This window comes from Eleutherodactylus coqui, chromosome 11, assembly GCF_035609145.1.
Source record: "Eleutherodactylus coqui strain aEleCoq1 chromosome 11, aEleCoq1.hap1, whole genome shotgun sequence".
NCBI lineage: Eukaryota > Metazoa > Chordata > Amphibia > Anura > Eleutherodactylidae > Eleutherodactylus > Eleutherodactylus coqui.
Window position 1 is genome coordinate 6932296 of NC_089847.1, and position 22912 is coordinate 6955207.

General features: G+C 48.4%; 1 protein-coding gene across 1 annotated transcript in view; it reads left to right on the forward strand.

Annotated features, from left to right (window-relative positions):
• The first annotated feature begins 15636 nt into the window (after positions 1–15636).
• LOC136581973 (fatty acyl-CoA hydrolase precursor, medium chain-like) overlaps positions 15637–22912 on the forward strand; it is a 46012-nt gene continuing 38736 nt past the window's right edge. Inside the window, exons 1-4 of the mRNA XM_066582691.1 lie at positions 15637–15897; positions 18431–18635; positions 18735–18873; positions 19055–19188. Coding sequence (XP_066438788.1) covers positions 15837–15897; positions 18431–18635; positions 18735–18873; positions 19055–19188 — 539 coding nt within the window. The 5' untranslated portion in view covers positions 15637–15836. The remainder of the gene's footprint in view (positions 15898–18430; positions 18636–18734; positions 18874–19054; positions 19189–22912) is intronic.

The window sequence follows — 22912 nt, forward strand, 5'->3', positions numbered from 1 at the left end:
ACACAAACTGAACCAGACGGAGCTGGCAGCAGACAGATGCAGGACAGAGCAGAGATAAACTGACAGAAAGCAAACATAGTGGCAAACTGACATGAAAGTGACAGAAAATAAACCTAAGAGCAGCTACAGATTTGCAGGAAGCCTCAATACAAGACAGAAAGCCAGGAAACAGACCCAGGACAGAGAGGCAGACGGGACACAGATCAGATAGCAAGCTGAAATGCAACATGACTGCTCACCAGGGAAACCAAACCATATAGGGAAGGGATACCAGCTACCACTTGCAGAGGCGGATATTTATCTGCAAGCAAACCGGTGGTGATTGGCTAGCAGGAGAACACCACACCCAGCCAGCTCAAACATGCCACACCTGTGGTGATTTGCTCCTAGAAACCATAGTACTACAGGTCCCAGCAGCACAACCTAACACCTTATTGTGTTAGTACACTGGTAAGATTTGGCCATCTGGAGTAGTGTAGGGTCTAATGTCCCTGGTTTCCTTTTGTTGTTTGCACGTTTGGTTTATGTTTGGTGTGAACGGTGTCCGGTCATGTGTCTATATCCTTCCTTTCCTACCCAGCCTTGGTTATATTTAGAGATGAGCGAGCACCAAAATGCTTGGGTGCTCGTTGCTCGAGTCGAGCTTTTCACAATGCTCGAGAGCTCATTTTGAAGTCAATGGGCGACTCGAGCATTTTTGTATGGGACCGATGCTCCGCATAGGTCATGACTTGTGAAACACTGGAAAACATCAGAAAGTCATGGAAACACCACAGAAAGGGATAAGGCAGGGGCAGGGACAGCATGCATGGCTGCATCGGAGGCTCCCAGGTCCCACTATTAAGCCAAAATAGGGGCAAGAGCCTGGCGTCACCCCCCTAACAATTTACTTTGGACAAACCCTCATTAACAAGGCACACCTTAGCTAAGCACCACACTACCTGCAACCAAGGACAATCACTGCCTGAGGGTGACACTGCTGCCTCTTTTCCTGGGTTACATGCTGGCATTGCTGTCCAACCCCCCGCACGACCCTGCATTCACAGCGCACACAAAAGTTTCCCTGCGCAGTGTTCAGCTGCCCTCATACCACACACTCACTTCATAGCTAGACCACCCTCATGTCTATTTCTAAGTGCATCTGCGATGAGGAAGAACTGGAGGCACACACTGCAGAGGGTTGGCAGGGCCAGGCAGCGACCCTCTTTGAAAGTGTGGGCGATAGCCCACAATGCTGTTGAGAATTGATGATTGAGCCGCAAACGTGGGCATAAAGGGGACTCAGGTGCCAGCACTTCTACACATCTCCACAATGCAGCAGCACATACTAACACCAAAGATTGGTTTGAAGCAGGAAGTGTCACAAAAGTAACCACCACAGGTATACAATGACCCTGTGAAAGTCTTATGAAATCACTAACGCTTCCTGTGAATGCTCCAATCCTGTATCTCGGATAACTGTGGTAATTTGTAGCACGAGAGATAATACATGCCGACCAAAGCAGATCCCCAGACCCCAAGCAGGAGGAGGAGGTGGCATAATAAGCCAGAGAAACTATGACCGAGGTAGGACCTGCAATACTCTTTGTGGGAAGCACATGAGCGGACCCTGGGTCAGGCTCGGTCCCAGCCTCCACCTTGTGTGACGCAAGGTGCCATGAGTTACATAGCTATGGGAAATCCATGTGTCCCCACATAATTCATTCTGTGTAGATGTCAGATAGCTGAACACCATGCTAGGAAAGTTGTCTGTGCCCTACCCAAGTCATTCAGTGTATTTGTGCCAGATAGCTAAAACACCGCAATGGGAAATCTTTGGGCACCCACGGCATAGGCGAGCCCATGAAACCCAAGGAAAGTATTAAACATGAGGCAATTACGGTGCCCAAACATGGCAGACTTTCACTCCGCCGAGGACCTCAGCCTCTGCACACACCCTCTGTAATCGTGGGCATAAAGCGGACTCCAATGCTAGTACACCTGTGAACGTCTCATTAAATCAGTTACAGTTGCTTTCATCGCTCCTAAAACTGGATGTAACCAGGTAGAAGGAGGTGGCATAACAAGGCCAAGTAACTATGACTGAGGTAGGACCCGCAATAGTCTGTGTGGGAAGTATGTGAGTGGGCCCTGGGTCAGGCTCAGTCCCAGCCTCCACCTTGTGTAACCCAAGGTGCCGTGAGTTACATAGCAATGGGAAATCCATGTGTCCACACACTATTTATTCTGTGATGCTGTCAGATAGCTCAACACCGCAAGAGGAAGTCTTTCAGTTCCTTGGGCTCGCCTATGCTGTCAGTGCACAAAGATGGTATTACACAGAAAGAAATCAGAGTGCCCAAACATGGCAGACTTTCACCCCGCCAGGGACCTTGTCCTCGGCCCAGTCAGTCAGTGTATTTGCACCAGATAGATAAAACACAGCGATGGGAAGTCTTTGTGCACCCACAGTATAGGCAAACCCCTGTAACATTCCTGTAGCAAAGGTATAGGCAGACCCCAGTAACATTTCTGTAGCAAAAGTATAGGCGGACCCCAGTAACATTTCTGTAGTAAAAGTATAGGCGGACCCCAGTAACATTTCTGTAGAAAAAGTATAGGCGGACCCCAGTAACATTCATGTAGCAGAAGTATAGGCAGACCCCAGTAACATTTCTGTAGTAAAAGTATAGGCGGACCCCAGTAATATTTCAGTAGCAAAAGTATAGGCAGACCCCAGTAACATTCCTTTAGCAGAAGTATAGGCAGACCCCTGTAACATTTCTGTAGCAGAAGTATAGGCAGACCCCAGTAACATTCCTGTAGCAGAAGTATAAGCAGACCCCAGTAACATTTCTGTAGTAAAAGTATAGGCGGATCCCAGTAACATTTCTGTAGCAAAAGTATAGGCGGATCCCAGTAACATTTCTGTAGCAAAGGTATAGGCAGACCCCTGTAACATTTCTGTAGCAAGAGTATAGGCAGACCCCTGAAACATTGGTATACCATGAGTGTAGGCGAATGCCGTAAAAATTAGTTAGATAACAGTATAGGCGAGGGCCAGAACATTTGGTGTTTCAAGAGTGCAAATGCACCCCTGAAAAATTGCTCAACCGCGAGGGCAGGTGAAACACATAAGCATTTTTTAAAGATACAGCACGCTGTTGCTTAATTTGTAACAGAGCCTGAAGGCAGCCCTGTGAAAAAAAATTGGTTTCTGTTAAAGTATCAATACTTTTGAAACTTTGAAAAATTGAAAAAAAATTATAATAAACAGAGCCTTTTGGGCCTCAGAAAAATTGGCAGTTCAGCGTGATGAGATGTTGTTTTAGGTGGAGGCGTAGGAGGAGGAGGAATAATAATATCCGAGAGTGATTGACAAAGCTAATTCCCCCTTTTTTCTGGTGATAGAGAATGCTTTTTTCTCCTGTTGCAGCGAAAAGAATCTTTAGGTTCCGCTGCTCTCCGCCGGTGGAGAAGAGAAGTCTGGGGAAATCCAGGCTTTGTTCATGTCAGGACAGTGTCCGGGATATGGGGGTCCCTGAGATATCCAGCAACCCCTGTCCCTGCCTACTTGCCCCCCTGGGCTAACCCCCAGGGCGACAACTGGGCGGCGGTCCCTACCCTCACTAGGGAAGCGGGACACGGGAAGACAAACAGACAGAGTACCCCTGATACCGGGGTGTCCTGCTAGGACTGAAGCATGTGTCTCCTCTAACACTTTCAGTCTCAGTGACAACGGAACAAAAAGTTTGCCTTCCGGAAGGGCTTCAGGGGCGGATTGTTGAGCGGCGTGTATGAGAGGTGAAAGGTCGGAGGAGACAGCAGCGAGGACCACCCCAGGGGAGAGAATACTCTCAGGCTCGGAAGGTTCTGGGGAACCAAAACTCCTAGACAGGGCATCTGCCTTGACATTCTTAGAGCCGGGTCTATAGGTAACAACAAAATTGAACCGAGAGAAAAACAAGGCCCAGCGGGCTTGCCCAGCATTTAACCTCTTAGCGGAATCTAAATAGGTGAGGTTTTTATGGTCTGTGAGTACCGTGATCTGGTGACGAGCTCCTTCCCAAAAATGCCTCCACTCCTCGAAAGCCCACTTAATAGCCAGCAATTCCCGGTTGCCTATGTTGTAGTTCCGTTCAGTGGAAGAGAACTTTCTAGAAAAATAGGCACACGGTCTAAGGTTAGTAAGTGTGGAGGGACCTTGGAACAGTACCGCTCCCACACCAAACTCTGAGGCATCTACCTCCACCACAAATGGGCAGGACAGATCCGGTTGTACTAGGACGGGCGCTGAAGAGAACGCCGCCTTTAGGGTATCGAAGGCCCTAAGAGCATCAGAAGACCAGGTACTCACATCTGCTCCCTTTCTGGTGAGGTCTGTTAGAGGTTTAGCCACCACAGAGAAGTCTTTAATGAACTTGCGATAGTAATTGGCGAAGCCGAGGAAGCGTTGAAGAGCTTTCAAGGTACCTGGCCGGGCCCACTCCGTGATGGCTTTCACCTTCCCAGGATCCATCTGGAAATCGCATGGCGTGATGATATACCCTAAGAATGATATCTTTTGTACCCTGAAAACACATTTCTCAAGCTTAGCAAACAGCTGGTTACGTCTGAGTCGAGCTAGCACGGTCTGAACATGAGTACGGTGACTCGGCAAATCGGAGGAAAAAAATCAGAATGTCGTCTAGATATACAACAACGAACACCCCCATGATATCCTGAAACACGGAATTCATGTACCCCTGAAAAATGGCGGGGCGTTACACAATCCAAAAGGCATTACTAGGTATTCAAAATGACCGAGAGGCGTATTGAAGGCGGTTTTCCACTCATCCCCCTCCCGAATGCGAATGAGGTTGTACGCTCCCCTGAGGTCCAGTTTAGAAAACCATTGGGCCCCAGCGACCTGGTTGAGGAGGTCAGGAATGAGTGGAAGAGCATACTGGTTTCTGACTGTGATTTTATTTAGCTCTCTATAATCTATGCAGGGACGGAGACCCCCATCCTTTTTCTCGACGAAGAAAAACCCGGCACCCACCGGGGATTCTGAGGGCCGTATGTGCCCCTTGGCCAAGCTGTCCTGGATATAATCCCTCATGGATTCTCTCTCTGGAACCGTAACATTATAAATGCGGCCCTTGGGAAGTTTGGCCCCAGGAATCAAATCAATTTTACAGTCCCATTCTCTATGAGGGGCAGGGCTTCAGATAATTGCTTGGAGAACACGTCCGAGAACTCGGAGAGGTAATCTGGTAGGGGAACCCCCTCGCAGGTGGAGATACCCACCTCCACTGGACATAGGTGGTTGGCACAGCGGGGACCCCACTTTACCAGTTCCAACGTGTCCCAATTTACCACCGGATTGTGCTCCCGAAGCCAGGGAAGACCTAGGATGACGTCCACAGACAAATCTCGCATCACCAGAAATGTGCAGGTCTCAACATGTAGGGCTCCTATAGTAAACCTTACCTCAGGGGTAACCAGATTAACTACCCCTGCCTGCAATGGAGTGGAGTCTACTCCTGAAACAAAAATCGGAGTCTCTAAGCGTATCAAAACCCCAGACAGTTGAGCAACGAAATTAAAATTAACAAAATTTGCAGCAGCCCCAGAATCGATGAAGGCTTGTCCCGCACGGTGGAAAGAATGGAATTCTAGGGTGCAGGGCAATAACATTTTGGACAACACAGGGAGTACCTTGGCTCCTAGACAGTCCTCCCGACAACTGCCTAGGAGCGGACGTTTTTCCTGCCGTGGCTTCTTGGCGCAGGTTGCAATGCGGTGACCCGGCTCCCCACAGTAGAAGCAGAGATTCTTCTTCAGGCGATATTCCTGTCGCTGCTTGGGGTTCATGGCTCCCAGCTCCATTGGCTCGGTGGTGGGAGGTGAAAGAGTCGGGTCCGTAGAAGAAGTGGGCGTGGGGAGTGGAGTGGTCCGAGCGGCGTGTCTGGCCCTCAAACGTCGGTCAGACCGAATAGCCAGCGACATGGCTTGCTCCAGGGTTCTTGGCTCCTGGTGGGCCACGAGTAGGTCCTTGAGACCCTCAGACAGACCGGCCAAAAATAAGTCTTTTAAGGCGGCATCATTCCACCCGGATTCCGTACAATGTTGGCGGAATTGGGAACAGTAGTCCTCCGCCATCTTGCAACCCTGGCGCAGGGCCAGAAGCTTGGAGACTGCGTAGCCGGCCTGGTCGGGTTCGTCATAAATTTGGCCCAATGCGGAAAAAAAAGCGTCAAGGGATAGTCGAGCGGGAGAGCCAGCTGGTAACGAGAAGGCCCAATTTTGGGGCTCTCCCCTCAGGCGAGTAATTACAATTCCCACTTTCTGGTACTCAGTACCAGAGGAGTGGGGTCGGAGATCAAAGTAGAGCTTGCAGCTCTCTCTAAATGCAAAAAACTGATCCCTCTCTCCGGAGAAGCAATCCGGAAGCGTGGCTCGAGGTTCTGGCATCGCTTCTGGAGCGGAAGGGGGCTGCATGGGACCTGCAACCGCCACTTGTTCCTGTAGCTGCAAGAGGGCGGTTAGGTCCTGGGCAAGGTTCGCAAGGACCTGGACCTGGTTTGCTAAGGCCGCCACGGCCTCCATCGAGGGGTTCAAGTTGCCGGGCGGATGCAAGGGTCTGACCTTCGTTCGGCCAGTGTTACTGTCAGGACAGTGTCGGGGATATGGGGGTCCCTGAGATATCCCGCAACCCCTGTCCCTGCCTACTTGCCCCCCTGGGCTAACCCCCAGGGCGACAACTGGGCGGCGGTCCCTACCCTCACTAGGGAAGCGGGACACGGGAAGACAAACAGACACTGAAGACAAACAAACGGTAGAGTGGTCAGACAATCCGGGTCGGCAACAGGAGGGTACGCAGTACAGAGGGGTCAGGCAAAAACGAAGTCAAGGTCCAAAAGCAGAGGTAAGGAAAGCCGGGGTCACAAAGAGCAGTCAAAAATAACACGGGTGCAGCTGAAGAACCAAACTAACACTGGCAAGGGCTGGAAGGAAAACACACACTTTTAAATGCTGTCAGAGCTCCCGCCCTAGCAGCTGATTGGGGCGGGGAGTCTGACAGCAGCAGGGCAATCAAGGAGGTGCTGGGCACACGCCCCCAGCCTAGCAGAACAGACCGTTACCAGGGAAGCCAGCTAGGTAGTCAAGTAACTAGAGAAGCACCTGCTGCCTCCCTAGCAACCCGGCGGTGACCAGTTTTACAGCGGCCCGGGGAGAGTACTAGAACCGGGGCTCCCCTGCGCCGCACTCCTGTATCCCGGGTGGCATGACTGGTGGTGCGGGCACGGCGGCCGCTAGAATTGCTGGTTCTGACAGTTCATCTTTATGAGTGTAAGCATGTCAGCACTGGCAGTTGACAGGCGGGTACGCTTGTCAGTGATGATTCCCCAGCTGCACTAAACACCCTCTATGACAAGACGCTAGCGGCAGGGCAAGCCAGCACCTCCAGGGCATACAGCACGAGTTCGTGCCACGTGTCCAGCTTTGACATCCAATAGTTGTATGGAGCAGAGGCATCATGGAGGACGGTGGTGCGATCGGCTACTTACTCCCTCACCATCTTTTTACAGTGCTCCCTCCGACTCAGCCTTGACTGGGTAGTGGTGACACAGTCTTGCTGGGGAACCATAAAGCTGGCAAAGGCCTTTGAGAGTGTTCCCCTGCCTGCGCTGAACATGCTGCCTGATCTCCGCGCCTCCCCTGCTACTTGGCCCTCGGAACTGCGCCTTCTGCCGCTAGCGCTGTCAGATGGGAAGTTTACCATCAGTTTGTCCACCAGGGCTCTGTGGTATTGCATCACTCTCGAACCCCTTTCCTCTTCGGGAATGAGAGTGGAAAGGTTCTCCTTGTACCGTGGGTCGAGAAGGGTGTACACCCAGTAATCCGTAGTGGCCAGAATGCGTCTAACGCAAGGGTCACGAGAAAGGCAGCCTAACATGAAGTCAGCCATGTGTGCCAGGGTACCAGTACGCAACACATCGCTGTCCTCACTAGGAAGATCACTTTCAGGATCCTCCTCCTCCTCGTCCACAGGCCATACACGCTGAAGAGATGGGAGGCAAGCAGCATGGGTACCCTCTGCAGTGGGCCCAGCTGTCTCTTCCCCCTCCTCCTCCTGCTCCTCCTCCCAAACACGCTGAGATATAGACATGAGGGTGCTCTGACTATCCAGCGACATACTCTCTTCCCCCGTCTCCTGTTCCGACCACAAAGCGTCAGCCTTTATGCTTTGCAGCGAACTTCTCAGCAGGCATAGCAGAGGAATGGTGACGCTAATGATTGCAGCATCGCCGCTCACCATCTGGGTAGACTCCTCAAAGTTTACGAGGACCTGGCAGATGTCTGCCATCCAGGCCCACTCCTCGGTAAAGAATTGGGGAGGCTGACTCCCACTTCGCCGCCCATGTTGGAGTTGGTATTCCACTATTGCTCTCCGCTGCTCATACAGTCTGGCCAACATGTGGAGCGTAGAATTCCACTGTGTGGGCACGTCGCACAGCAGTCGGTGCTCTGGCAGATTAAACCGATGTTGCAGGGTCCGCAGGGTGGCAGCATCCGTGGTGGACTTGCAGAAATGTGCGCAGACGCGGCGCACCTTGCCGAGCAGATCAGATAAGTGCGGGTAGTTTTTCAGAAACCGCTGAACCACCAGATTGAAGACGTGGGCCAGGCATGGCACGTGTGTGAGGTTGCCGAGCTGCAGAGCTGCCACCAGGTTACGGCTGTTGTCACACATGACCATGCCCGGTTGGAGGCTCAGCGGTGAAAGCCAAGGTCGGTCTGCTCTGTCAGAACGTGCAATAGCTCGGGGGCGGTGTGCCTCTTGTCACCTAGGCTGAGTAGCTTCAGCACGGCCTGCTGACGCTTGCCCACCGCTGTGCTGCCACGCCACACCGACTGCTGGTGACGTGCTGCTCACATTTCTTAATTGAGAGGTAGAGGTTTCGTAGGAGGAGGAGGAGGGTTTAGAGGAGGTGGCATAGACCGCCGCAGATACCAGAACCGAGGAAGGACCCGCTATTCTGGGTGTGGGTAGAACGTGTGCGGTCCCAGGCTCTGACTCGGTCCCAGCCTCCACCAAATTCACCCAATGTGCCGTCAGGGAGATATAGTGGCCCTGCCCGCCAGTACTTGTCCACGTGTCCGTGGTTAAGTGGACCTTCCAAGTAACCGTGTTGGTGAGAGCACGAATGATGTTGCGGGAGACGTGCTGGTGTAGGGCTGGGACGGCACATCGGGAAAAATAGTGGCGACTGGGGACCGAGTAGCGTGGGACCGCCACCGCCATCATGTTTTTGAAAGCCTCCATTTCCACATGCCTGTACGGCAGCATCTCCAGGCTGTTCAATTTGGCAATGTGCACGTTTAATGCTTGAGCGTGCGGGTGCATGGCGGTGTATTTGCGCTTGCGCTCCAACGCTTGCGCTAGCGACAGCTGGACGCTGCACTGTGAGGCATTGCTGGATGGGGCCGAGGACAGCAGAGCGAGGGTGTGGGTGCAGGCCGGGAGGCGCTCGTACATGTGTCCTGAGAGGGGGGTTCGATCTGAGTGGCAGGTTGGGGCACAGGGGGAGAGGCAGTGGTGCGACCTGGAGGCGGTGAATGGCCTTTGTCCCACCATGTGGGGTGCTTGGCCATCATATGCCTGCGCATGCTGGTGGTGGTGAGGCTGGTACTGGTGGCTCTTGGATCCAGTGGATATTGGCGCGACACAGGTTGCACACCACTGTTCGTCGGTCGTCCGCGCTCTCACTGAAAAACATCCACACCTTTGAAGACCTAGGCCTCTGCAGGGTGGCTTGGCGCGAGGGGTTGCTTTGGGAAACAGTTGGTGGAGTCTTCGCTCTGGCCCTGCCTCTACCCCTGGCCACCCCACCTCCTCTTCCAAGCTGTCCTGCTGCTGCACTTGCCTCCCCCTCTGAAGACCTGTCCTCAAGTGGCTTAGCGAACCAGGTGGGGTCAGTCACCTCATCGTCCAGCGGCTCTTCCTCCGAATCCTCTGTGCACTCCTCCCTTGGACTTACTGCCCTTACTACTACCTCACAGATAGACAACTGTGTCTCATCATCGTCCTCCTCACTCACTGAAAGCTCTTGAGACAGTTGATGGAAGTCCCCAGCCTCATCACCCGGACCCCGGGAACTTTCCAAAAGTTGGGCATCGGTCACGACAAACTCCTCAGGTGAGAGAGGTGCTATTTTTTCCCAATCGAGGCAGGGGCCCGAGAACATTTCCTGGGAGTCTGTCTGCTGATCAGAATGTGTCATTTTCATGGAGTGAGGAGGCTGGGAGGAAGGAGGAGCAGCAGCCAGAGGATTCAGAGTTGCAGCAGTGGACGGCGTATAAGACTGGGTGGTCGATACATCGCTGGATGCATTTTCTGCCATCCACGACAGGACCTGCTCACACTGCTCTGTTTGTAATAAAGGTCTATCATGTGAACCCGCAAATTGTGATATGAAGCTGGGGACCCCAGAAACGTGCCTCTCTCCTAAGCCCGCAGCAGCCGGCTGCGATTCACCTGGACCAGTAACTCGGCCTGTGCCCACACCCTCACTTCGACCTCCGCGTCCTCGCCCGCGTCCACGGCCTCTAGGCCTACCCCGACCCCTCAGCATGGTGTATTTAGAATAGAGCAGACACAGGGCGGTCTGAATAATTATGCAATTATTGGCCTGCAGTTGTAGGCTGACAGCGGTTATGTAACTCACACTGCAGGCCGCAAAAAATTATACGCTAGGCTGCAAAAAGGCCTAGCTGGCTAATAGTGAGCCACTACAACTCCCAACAGCCACGCAGTAAACTGCACATGGTCATAGGTAGCCCTAAGGAGGAGTTGTTTTCCAGATTTTTTTGAAAAAGCCAACAGCCTAGATAGGGTGTATATATCTTTCCCTCTATCAGCGGCTGTGGCCGTACGCTGTGCGTGAAGTTGACAGGACGCACAGAGCGGTGTAAAAAATTATGCAATTATTGGCCTGCACTTGGAGGATCACAGCGGTTATGTAACGCACACTGCAGGTCGAAAAAATTATACGCTAGGCTGCAAAAAGGCCTAGCTGGCTAATAGTGAGCCACTACAACTCCCAGCAGCCACAACAGTAATGCACACGGTCACAGGGAGCCCTAAGAAGGAGCTTTTTTGGAGTACTTGTTGACCGGATTCTACAGTTGCACTGTCCCTGCCTCACCAGTACTGCAGCCTAACACTCTCCCTATAGCAGCACCAGCACTGTCCCTAATCTCTGCCAGCGTGTGTCTGAGGTCACCTGACCTTATCAGCCACTCACTGCAGGGGGGTGGGATAGGGCTGGAACGTCACAGGAGGAAGTTGTAATGCCTTCCCTTCATGTCTACTGGCCAGAAAATGGCGCAAAACATGCAGGGAAGGAAATCGAATTGACTTGAGTACCCTGTGGTGCTCGTCTCGAGTAACGAGCATCTCGAGTACTCTAATACTCGAGCGAGCATCAAGCTAGGACGAGTAAGTTCGCTCATCTCTAGACTTAACCCTTCCTTGTTAGGTGTAATGTGAATGCTGAGTACTGCTAAGGGAAGGCAACATACCCAATTCCTGCCTGCCTGGTCCATAACCTTTTTCAGTTTATTCTCTAAGATTCCATTATGTCTTTCTACCAGCCCTGCTGACTGGGGGTGATATGCACAGTCTATGGGAAGTACTTCTCTTAGCTTAGTGATTTACAAAATGTGTCCCGTTATCATTATAGATCCGCTCTGGAATCCCAAACCTGGGTATTAGTTCCCTTAATAATGTTTTTACCACTGTAGAGGTGTCTGGTTGACTTGTGGAAAACACTTCTACCCATTTGGTTAAAGCATCTATGACAACTAGGCAGTATTTCTTACCTTCACATTTGTTTAATTCTATGTAGTCCATACAAATGTGTTGGAAGGGATACTGAGGTGTAGGACGGCGCCCCTCCTTGGTCTTATATTCCCTTGTGCATTGTGTTTAGCTGTAGTCCATATATATGTGTTGGGATACTGAGGTGTAGGACGGCGCCCCTCCTTGGTCTTATATTCCCTTGTGCATTGTGTTTAGCTGTAGTCCATATATATGTGTTGGGATACTGAGGTGTAGGACGGCGCCCCTCCTTGGTCTTATATTCCCTTGTGCATTGTGTTTAGCTGTAGTCCATATATATGTGTTGGGATACTGAGGTGTAGGACGGCGCCCCTCCTTGGTCTTATATTCCCTTGTGCATTGTGTTTAGCTGTAGTCCATATATATGTGTTGGGATACTGAGGTGTAGGACAGCGCCCCTCCTTGGTCTTATATTCCCTTGTGCATTGTGTTTAGCTGTAGTCCATATATATGTGTTGGGATACTGAGGTGTAGGACAGCGCCCCTCCTTGGTCTTATATTTCCTTGTGCATTGTATTTAGCTGTAGTCCATATATATGTGTAGGGACACTGAGGTGTAGGACAGCGCCCCTCCTTGGTCTTATATTTCCTTGTGCATTGTGCGTAGCACAAATAATACAAGACAAACAACATTTTTTAGAGTAGTTTGTCAACCCATAGGCTGTGAATACTTTCGATATGAGCGCTACCATCCCCCCTGTAGAGACATGACACAGGCCATAGCTCAAAACTGCTGCATATCTGAAGAAAGATTTAGGTAAGATAGGTTGTTGTTTTTTCTCTCTGTGGAGATGTACAACCCATCTTTTTGTACAGCTCCTTAGTCCACCCAATGTTTTATTTCTCCTGGTGGGGTATGTGCTTGCATGTCTTGGTGTATTTGCATGTCTAACATTGGTGTTTCTGACACATGCATTAGTGGTGTTAATGAGGCTCTCCCATTCCCTAAAGAGACAGGATCCAGATTTCAAATTTACCATCATAGGGGGTACATCCAATTCCCCTATGTCTGTCTTGGAGGTGGCCCACAATTTGTCAGGACCTGCGGAAAGCTGAGTTTCTGCAGCAGCTGTCAGGACAAACACATGAGCCGCATCCACCAAGAGAGCAGTTAGTTTACAAAACTCTTCTGAACTGGCACCTGAGGTCTTAACCCGTACCGATCCATCCGGTGAGAATTTGATGAATGCAGATAAGGCCTGTAAGATGTTAGCGCCAATAACAGAGACATGAGTTACATTGGGGCAGAAAAATCCACAAACATCTATCCACATTGGAAATGTGATATCCTTTAAACAAATTAATTATTAATCTAATCCTGCCTGCAACGTCACATCAAATTTGAGAAAAAACTTTTCCTGACTGCCCAAGATTCTCAACCTTCCCCCCCCCCTTTGTGGACAAGAGAGGGATGACCCGTTATGTACTTGTTACGGCACTCTGCCCCCCGAGCGCCAGGTGGGGTGCCCTGAACTTCACTGCACCCCACTGTCCCTGCCTACTTGCCTCGGCCCTGGCTAACCCCAGGCGGACAACTGGACAGCGGTCCCTACCCTGGCTAGGGACCTGGCGACTGCACAAGGTGGATCTAACTAGTAGGGGACAGAGTGTCGACAGAAAGGCAGATGGGAATGACCGACAGAAAATGCAGAGCAAAAGCAAAGCTGGAGAAAAGGAGCTGACAAACAAACTAGAGGCTGAACTGAGACTAGCTACAGACAGGACCTACTAGACGCTGACAGAACCAATAACTGGCAGTGAGCTCAGGACACTGCCAGCCTTATAAGTACAAGACTCCGCCCCGGAGCGGAGAGTGGGAGGAGCCAGCTCCCCCACTACTGCACAAGAGAGGTGGAGGAGTGCGGGCGGTGCCCTACGGGCGGACACCCCCACGCCGCCACACACCAGCCGCTCCACGTCGCTGGGAGAGCCCCAACGTCAGAGCTCCAGGACGCCGGAGCCGACCGCGGGACCCTGCGCCGCCCTGCATGGTAACAGTACTTTTACGGACAGTTCTTTCCTGACTTCAAGCCCATCAATTATATGTTAAGTTGGAGAAATGCCTTTTCGATGTACAGGAAATTGCTTTTCTGGGATATGTCATTTCTCCATCGGCCATCCGGATGGTCTCAGACAAGGTTAAGGCCATCACCGAATGGGTGCAACCCACCAACTTAAAAGCGTTACAACGCTTTTTGGGGTTCGCAAACTTGTATCGGAAATTCATTAAGAACATTTTGTTGATGGCCAAACCCTTTACTGACTTGACCAGGAAGGAGGTGAGGGTTGATTCCTGATCGCAGGAAGCAGTGAAGGCCTTCGCACTTCTCAAGAGGGCTTTCTCCACAGCACTTGTGTTTCTAATCCCCTTTACATATAGAAACTGCTAGAACAGTGTGAGGACTGCCGATGTGGAACCACTGTGTGAATCTACTGGGTAGGTGAAAATCTGATCCAGCACGGCTGACAGCCAACCCCAGTGTTGGAGTTAGATACCAGATGAACAGCCCCATATATGGATGAAAACTAGAGAAGGTGTCTTGCTCTGAACTGATAACCAGGAGAGGGAGACCCTTGCCTACAAGCGGAGCACTCGTCCCGATAAGGACGACCCCACGGTCTTACTCTAGGCGCTGACTTATGCTGGCGGGCCAGAACATCTGTAGGACAGAGATAGAACAACATCAGGGAGTCCAGAAACAAAGGTGGAACAAGTGGACAAGGATAAACGGTGAAGCAGATGAGAATAACAGACCACAAAGTACATTAACGAAGAACACGGAACATAAGCAGGCAGCAAGGTAACTGAGGAAGCAGCGGCTGCACATAAAGACATAGGAACAAACTCTCATCAACACTGCAGCAAGGTCTGAAAGGCCCAGGGCAGCTATACAGGGCAGTGATTAGAAAAGGAGCATCAGCTGAATAGGAGACCAGAAGCTATTAACCCTAGGAGTACTGGAAGAAAGTAAATATAAGCTCAGTGAACAGGGAGAGCAGGACGACGCCCATTTTTGCCAGACACAGAAGCAGAAGATTGTGTCTGAACAGTGCACCTAACAAACAGTTTATACAGAACTAAGTTTCAGGTTCCTAGGAATGACGTATTTAGTAGTGACACACCTTGAGGTGTTAACATATGTTAAACCATTAGCACCTTGAGCCAATCATGAGTCCTTATAGTTACAGGGGGCATGTATTTCTGACCATATGTAAGTGAACATATATATATACATTGTCTACTTTGTAATAAACTCAGAAGAGCTTTCATTGTCGGATGATACAGACTGTGTCATGTGTCAGTGATCTGTGTACATGGCTTCTCATTGAATTTGGACCAGGCAATGAAACATGCTAAGAAATCTCAGATGATTTCCCTAACAGCGGTTATTGTGTGCAGTACATGCTGTGATTGTGTAATAGAGCCATCTGGAGCCAGAGTAAAGAGAAGTTCTGGTTAGGACTGAGTTCATGAACATGTGCCAATGACCTTATGAGGACATAATGGCGATCCTAGCGAGACTAATCCTTGTGTGTGTATATATAATATATTTCATAATTTTAGCAATTATTCTATAAAATTTGCGTTATTGAATGTTATTAATGCAGAATCGTAGAAGTTTGCTTTGTATGCAGTTACTTTTACTCCAGATCACAATAAACTCTCATCAGCTCAGGGGTTAAAGGGCCGCTAATACTTATCTAGGAGTTGGTCATGAATCAATGCTTGCACCATGGGGACTTTACCTTTAATACTTATCTTTAGGATATATGGACAGCAGCCAGGCTGTACGTAGATCACAGAGTGTAGCTGTGAACCTTGGCTTACAATGCCACCACCGGCAGACCTGTGACTTGCTACATAATAACTAGAGATTTACTGTTATTAACGTCAGAACATCCAGTGTGATAAAGACTGTGGAGCAGAAGAAGAGAAGCTTCCACACGGAGACCGCAGCGCACGGACATGGCGATTCTGCCGCACATTCTCCTCCTTGGCCCTCTGATTCTATCAGCTATTGTAACAGGTAAGAACTAGGTGCCAAATACCAGAATGCAGGATGTAATGGGAAGTATACGGGAACCAATAAATAGCAATGCGGATATAATCTCCACCCATCAACAGGCAGATCAGAATTTCTTCTCATTCAGTATATTCTTTATTTGGCTACAAATCAAACAAATCTAATATAAAAAGACCTACATGCCTTTTCCTGCTCCACACTTTGACCAGTTTGCTTCAGCTTAGGATGATGATTTTGGTATCTTTCGATTCCTTAAATGCAGACCACCACCGTAACATCCAAATATTTGAGGCGGGTACATTCAGTGACCCGTCGGGCCCCATCAAAGTTCCTCATAATAAGTACAGCAGTGCTTCAGCCAGTAGCGCCGTTATGAAGATTCAAGCATTGCTAAGAAACATTCACAGTCTGAAGACATCTATCTCTAAGGAGACTATGAACGTCCCTGCTGGCTGGAGCGCTGCTATGAAAGAAGCGACAAACACACACAGACACAGATACCCATAGACACAGATACCCATAGACACACATCGTGCGTTGTTAAGTGACGTTCATAGTTGCGTGACGTCTCTCTCCCTCACAGTCACATGACTATGAACGTCTCTGCTGGCTGAAGCACCTGAGAGAGACAGAAGTGATGGTGAGAGAGACAGACACAGAGACACACAAACACACCAGAGGGGGAAAGTGGTGGAGAGAAAGAAGTGGCATGGAGAGGGAGAAAGAAGCAGCATGGAGCGTGGGGGACATGACAGATGCGGCATGGAGGGGGGGAGAGAAGTGGTATTGGGAGAAGAGAAGTGGCATGGAGAGATGGAAAGAAGCAGAATGCAGAGGGGGAGAGAGAAGTAGCATGGGGGAGGGAGAAGCGGCTTGGAGGGGAGGAAGTGGCATGGAGAGGGGGGAAGAGAGAAGCTGCATGGAGGGTGGGAGAGAGAGAGAGATGTGGCATGGAGGGTGAGAAAATGACATCTGGCATGGGGAGGGGGGAGAGAGAAGCGGCATGGGGGTGTTAGATGCAACATATAAAGGGGGATTCAGAAGCGACATGGAGAGGGGGAAGTGATAAGCAACATGGAAAGGGGGGAGGGAGAAGTTACATGGAGAGGGGGGAGTGGGAAGCGACATGGAGAGGTGGAGTGGGAAGCGACATGGAGAGGTGGAGTGAGAAGTGACATGGAGAGGAGGGAGTGAGAGAGACATTGAGAGGGGGTGAGAAGCAGCACAGAGGTGGGGAGAGAAGCAACATGGAGAGGGGGGGAGAGAAATGGCATGAAGAAGGTGGGAGATAAGCGGCATGTACGGGAGGAAGAGAGAAGCAGCATGAAGAATGGGGAGAGAGCAGCAGCATGGAGGGTGGAGGGAGAAGCAGCATAGAAAAGGGGTGGAGAGAGAAGCGGCATGGAGAAGGGGGAGGGAGAGGAAGAAAGAGAAGGAGGGAAGAGGACAGAAGCGGCATGGCAAGAGAGGGGGAGATTCGCAATTACTTTTCCAAATATTCTATGTTCACATAGCGAACATTGGGTCCCTCAAGTATTAATAATTCACATATCTGAGAGGAAGAAATCCTCAGTAATAAGTCACAAAAGTTATATTCTTGTACATAGGGGGCAGTATTATAGTAGTTATATTCTTGTACATAGGGGGCAGTATTATAGTAGTTATATTCTTGTATATAGGAGCAGTATTATAGTAGATATATTCTTGTACATAGGGGGCAGTATTATAGTAGTTATATTCTTGTACATAGGAGCAGTATTATAGTAGTTATATTCTTGTACATAGGGGACAGTATTATAGTAGTTATATTCTTGTACATAGGGGGCAGTATTATAGTAGTTATATTCTTGTACATAGGGGGCAGTATTATAGTAGTTATATTCTTGTCCATAGGGGGCAATATTATAGTAGTTATATTCTTGTACATAGGGGCAGTATTATAGTAGTTATATTCTTGTATATAGAGGGCAGTATTATAGTAGTTATATTCTTGTACATAGGAGCAGTATTATAGTAGTTATATTCTTGTACATAGGAGGCAGTATTATAGTAGTTATATTCTTGTACATAGGGGGCAGTGTTATAGTAGTTATATTCTAGTACATAGGGGGCAGTATTATAGTAGTTATATTCTTGTACATAGGGGGCAGTATTATAGTAGTTATATTCTTGTACATAGGAGCAGTATTATAGTAGTTATATTCTTGTACATAGGGGGCAGTATTATAGTAGTTATATTCTTGTACATAGGGGGCAGTATTATAGTAGTTATATTCTTGTACATAGGGGGCAGTATTATAGTAGTTATATTCTTGTACATAGGGGGCAGTATTATAGTAGTTATATTCTGGTACATAGGGGGCAGTATTATAGTAGTTATATTCTTGTATATAGAGGGCAGTATTATAGTAGTTATATTCTTGTACATAGGGGGCAGTATTATAGTAGTTATATTCTTGTACATAGGAGGCAGTATTATAGTAGTTATATTCTTGCACATTGGAGCAGTATTATAGTAGTTATATTTTCTCCGCAGGTCAAAATGGTGAAAGGCCATTAGTAACCACAAAATATGGACGTCTACAGGGTATTACGGTGCCCGTGAAGGAAACCTCTAGAACCATAAATGCATTTTATGGCATCCCTTTTGCGAAACCTCCAGTTGGACCACTGAGATTTGCTGACCCAAAACCTCCTGAGCCCTGGAGCTCCGTTAGAGATGCCTCGGAGTTTCCCCCCATGTGAGTCTCTTGTACTTGTGGTGTAAGTGTGACGGACAAATGTATAAATGTATTACATAAAGTGACGCAGAAGAATATGCCATTTATTACTGATTTCAGGTGTTTACAGGAAGATGTGATGTCTGAGATGATGGAAGGATCTTTCCAATCCCCCTTTAAGATGCCACGGTCCTCGGAAGACTGCCTGTACCTCAATGTGTTTACTCCAGCCGACAGGGACCCAAAATCCAAACTACCGGTAAGTGTCCTGAAGCTGGAGGTTAGTACTTTGATGCTTATTCTAATGAATTAGCCCCGAGCATTGTTTAACGACTGCCGGTGATCAGGGGATGTTGGGAGTTGTAGTGTTTGTCTTTTTTTTTTACAAGAAATTATATTGCTATTAAATATAAATTTTGATCTTTTCCGCTCTCCCTTAGGTCATGACCTTCATACATGGCGGAGGGCTGATCATGGGGTCAGCAAGCATGTATGATGGCTCCGCACTTAGTGCTAATGAGAACGTAGTGGCTGTGTCCATTCAGTACAGGCTGGGGCTCCTAGGATTCTTCGGGTAAAGATATTGTCTATGATATATGGTGTATATCCACCCAGGGTCATCATTGTGTAGTTTACAGACAGAGCCGTACTTGGAGTTTAGGCTGCCCTAGGCATTTTTAGTGCTCACGCCCCCTGTTGGTGAGTTAGGTTAAAGCTCTTGCCCACATATTTTAGATACCTGTCTGGCAAACACTCATTAGGACGACAGGCATCACACCCCGACTTCTTCATACACATGTATACTGAGCCGTTAGTGCATGGGTTTTTGCTGGGAGAAGGAATTACATAGTAACATAGTATGTAAGGCTGAAAAAAGAAACATACCCATCCAGTTGAGCCTATTACCACCCAATGTTGATCCAGAAAAAAACAAAACAAAACAAAAACAGTGAGGTAGAAGCCAATTTTTTCCTGTTTAGGGAAAAAATTATTTTCTGAATCTAATCTGACAATCGGAATAATTCCTGTATCAACAGCCCTTTGGAAGTAATTAGTTATTAATGATTATAACATATATATTTGTATCGCTCAAGAATGCTGTCCAGCCCACTTTTGAACTCTTTTATTGAATTCTCCACCAACATATCCTTAGGCAGAGAGTCCCATAATCTTGCTGCTTTTACAGTAAAGAATCCCTACTATGTTGTGTAGAAACCTTCTTTCCTCGAGATGTAGAAGATATCCCCTTGTTACTGCCACATTCCTGGGTATTAATAGATAATGAGAGAGATCTCTGTACTGACCCCTGATATATCTAAACACAGTTATTAGAGTGCCCCCTTGTTACAGTTCTGGGTATAAATAGATGATGTAAGAGATCTCCGTATTGTCCCCTGATATATTATACATAGTTATTAGAGCGCCCCCTTGTTACAGTCCTGGGTATAATAGATGATGGGAGAGATCTCTGTACTGACCCCTGATATATCTAAACACAGTTATTAGAGTGCCCCCTTGTTACAGTTCTGGGTATAAATAGATGATGTAAGAGATCTCCGTATTGTCCCCTGATATATTATACATAGTTATTAGAGCGCCCCCTTGTTACAGTCCTGGGTATAATAGATGATGGGAGAGATCTCTGTACTGACCCCTGATATATTATACATAGTTATTAGAGCGCCCCCTTGTTACAGTCCTGGGTATAAATAGATGATGGAAGAGATCTCTGTACTGAGCCCTGAAATATCTATACATAGTTATTGGAGCGCCCCCTTGTTACAGTCCTGGGTATAATAGATGATGGGAGAGATCTCTGTATTGACCCCTGATATATCTATACATAGTTAATAGAGCACCCCCTTGTTACAGTCCTGAGTATAATAGATGATGGGAGAGATCTCTGTACGGACCCCTGATATATCTATACATAGTTATTAGAGCACCCCCTTGTTACAGTCCTGGGTATAATAGATGATGGGAGAGATCTCTGTACGGACCCCTGATATATCTATACATAGTTATTAGAGCACCCCCTTGTTACAGTCCTGTGTATAATAGATGATGGGAGAGATCTCTGTACGGACCCCTGATATATCTATACATAGTTATTAGAGCACCCCCTTGTTACAGTCCTGGGTATAATAGATGATGGGAGAGATCTCTGTACGGACCCCTGATATATCTATACATAGTTATTAGAGCACCCCCTTGTTACAGTCCTGGGTATAATAGATGATGGGAGACATCTCTGTACTGACCCCTGATATATCTATACATAGTTATTAGAGCACCCCCTTGTTACAGTCCTGAGTATAATAGATGATGGGAGAGATCTCTGTACGGACCCCTGATATATCTATACATAGTTATTAGAGCACCCCCTTGTTACAGTCCTGGGTATAATAGATGATGGGAGAGATCTCTGTACGGACCCCTGATATATCTATACATAGTTATTAGAGCACCCCCTTGTTACAGTCCTGTGTATAATAGATGATGGGAGAGATCTCTGTACGGACCCCTGATATATCTATACATAGTTATTAGAGCACCCCCTTGTTACAGTCCTGGGTATAATAGATGATGGGAGAGATCTCTGTACGGACCCCTGATATATCTATACATAGTTATTAGAGCACCCCCTTGTTACAGTCCTGGGTATAATAGATGATGGGAGACATCTCTGTACTGACCCCTGATATATCTATACATAGTTATTAGAGCACCCCCTTGTTACAGTCCTGGATATAATAGATGATGGGAGAGATCTCTGTACGGATCCCTGATATATCTATACATAGTTATTAGAGCGCCCCCTTGTTACAGTCCTGGGTATAATAGATGATGGGAGAGATCTCTGTACTGACCCCTGATATATTATACATAGTTAATAGAGCGCCCCCTTGTTACAGTCCTGGGTATAATAGATGATGGGAGAGATCTATGTACTGACCCCTGATATATTATACATAGTTAATAATGCGCCCCCTTGTTACAGTCCTGGGAATAATAGATAAGTGCTCCGCCACAGGGAATTTTTTTTTTCTGTTTAATTGTGTGGCAAAAGAGATCTGATCCTCGCTTTCAGTTTCTGCCCTGTTTCTCCAACATAGCGGGCCCCAACAGGACATTTACTGCACCGGATCAGGTACACAACATCAGACATGAAATGTGAATGTCCCTGGGATTTTATAGTCCTGCTGTGTGTTGGGGTTATGTATCCTGTCTGTGGTCCGTACATGTCAGCAGGTCTTACAGCTCCTTACATTACAGGGATCTTATAGTCCTGCTGTGTGTTGGGGATCTGTATCCTGTCCGCGGTCCGTACATGTCAGCAGGTCTTACAGCTCCTTACATTACAGGGATCTTATAGTCCTGCTGTGTGTTGGGGTTATGTATCCTGTCCGCGGTCCGTACATGTCAACAGGTCTTACAGCTCCTTACATTACAGGGATCTTATAGTCCTGCTGTGTGTTGGGGTTATGTATCCTGTCCGCGTTCCGTACATTTCAGCAGGTCTTACAGCTCCTTACATTATAGGGATCTTATAGTCCTGCTGTGTGTTGGGGGTCCGTATCCTGCCCGCGGTCCGTACATGTCAGCAGGTCTTACAGCTCCTTACATTACAGGGATCTTATAGTCCTGCTGTGTGTTGGGGTTATGTATCCTGTCCGCGGTCTTTACATGTCAGCAGGTCTTACAGCTCCTTACATTACAGGGATCTTATAGTCCTGCTGTGTGTTGGGGATCCGTATCCTGTCTGCGGTCCGTACATGTCAGCAGGTCTTACAGCTCCTTACATTACAGGGATCTTATAGTCCTGCTGTGTGTTGGGGTTATGTATCCTGTCCGCGGTCCGTACATGTCAACAGGTCTTACAGCTCCTTACATTACAGGGATCTTATAGTCCTGCTGTGTGTTGGGGTTATGTATCCTGTCCGCGTTCCGTACATTTCAGCAGGTCTTACAGCTCCTTACATTATAGGGATCTTATAGTCCTGCTGTGTGTTGGGGGTCCGTATCCTGCCCGCGGTCCGTACATGTCAGCAGGTCTTACAGCTCCTTACATTACAGGGATCTTATAGTCCTGCTGTGTGTTGGGGTTATGTATCCTGTCCGCGGTCCATACATGTCAGCAGGTCTTACAGCTCCTTACATTACAGGGATCTTATAGCCCTGCTGTGTGTTGGGGTTATGTATCCTGTCCGCGTTCCGTACATGTCAGCAGGTCTTACAGTTCCTTACATTACAGGGATCTTATAGTCCTGCTGTGTGTTAGGGTTATGTATCCTGTC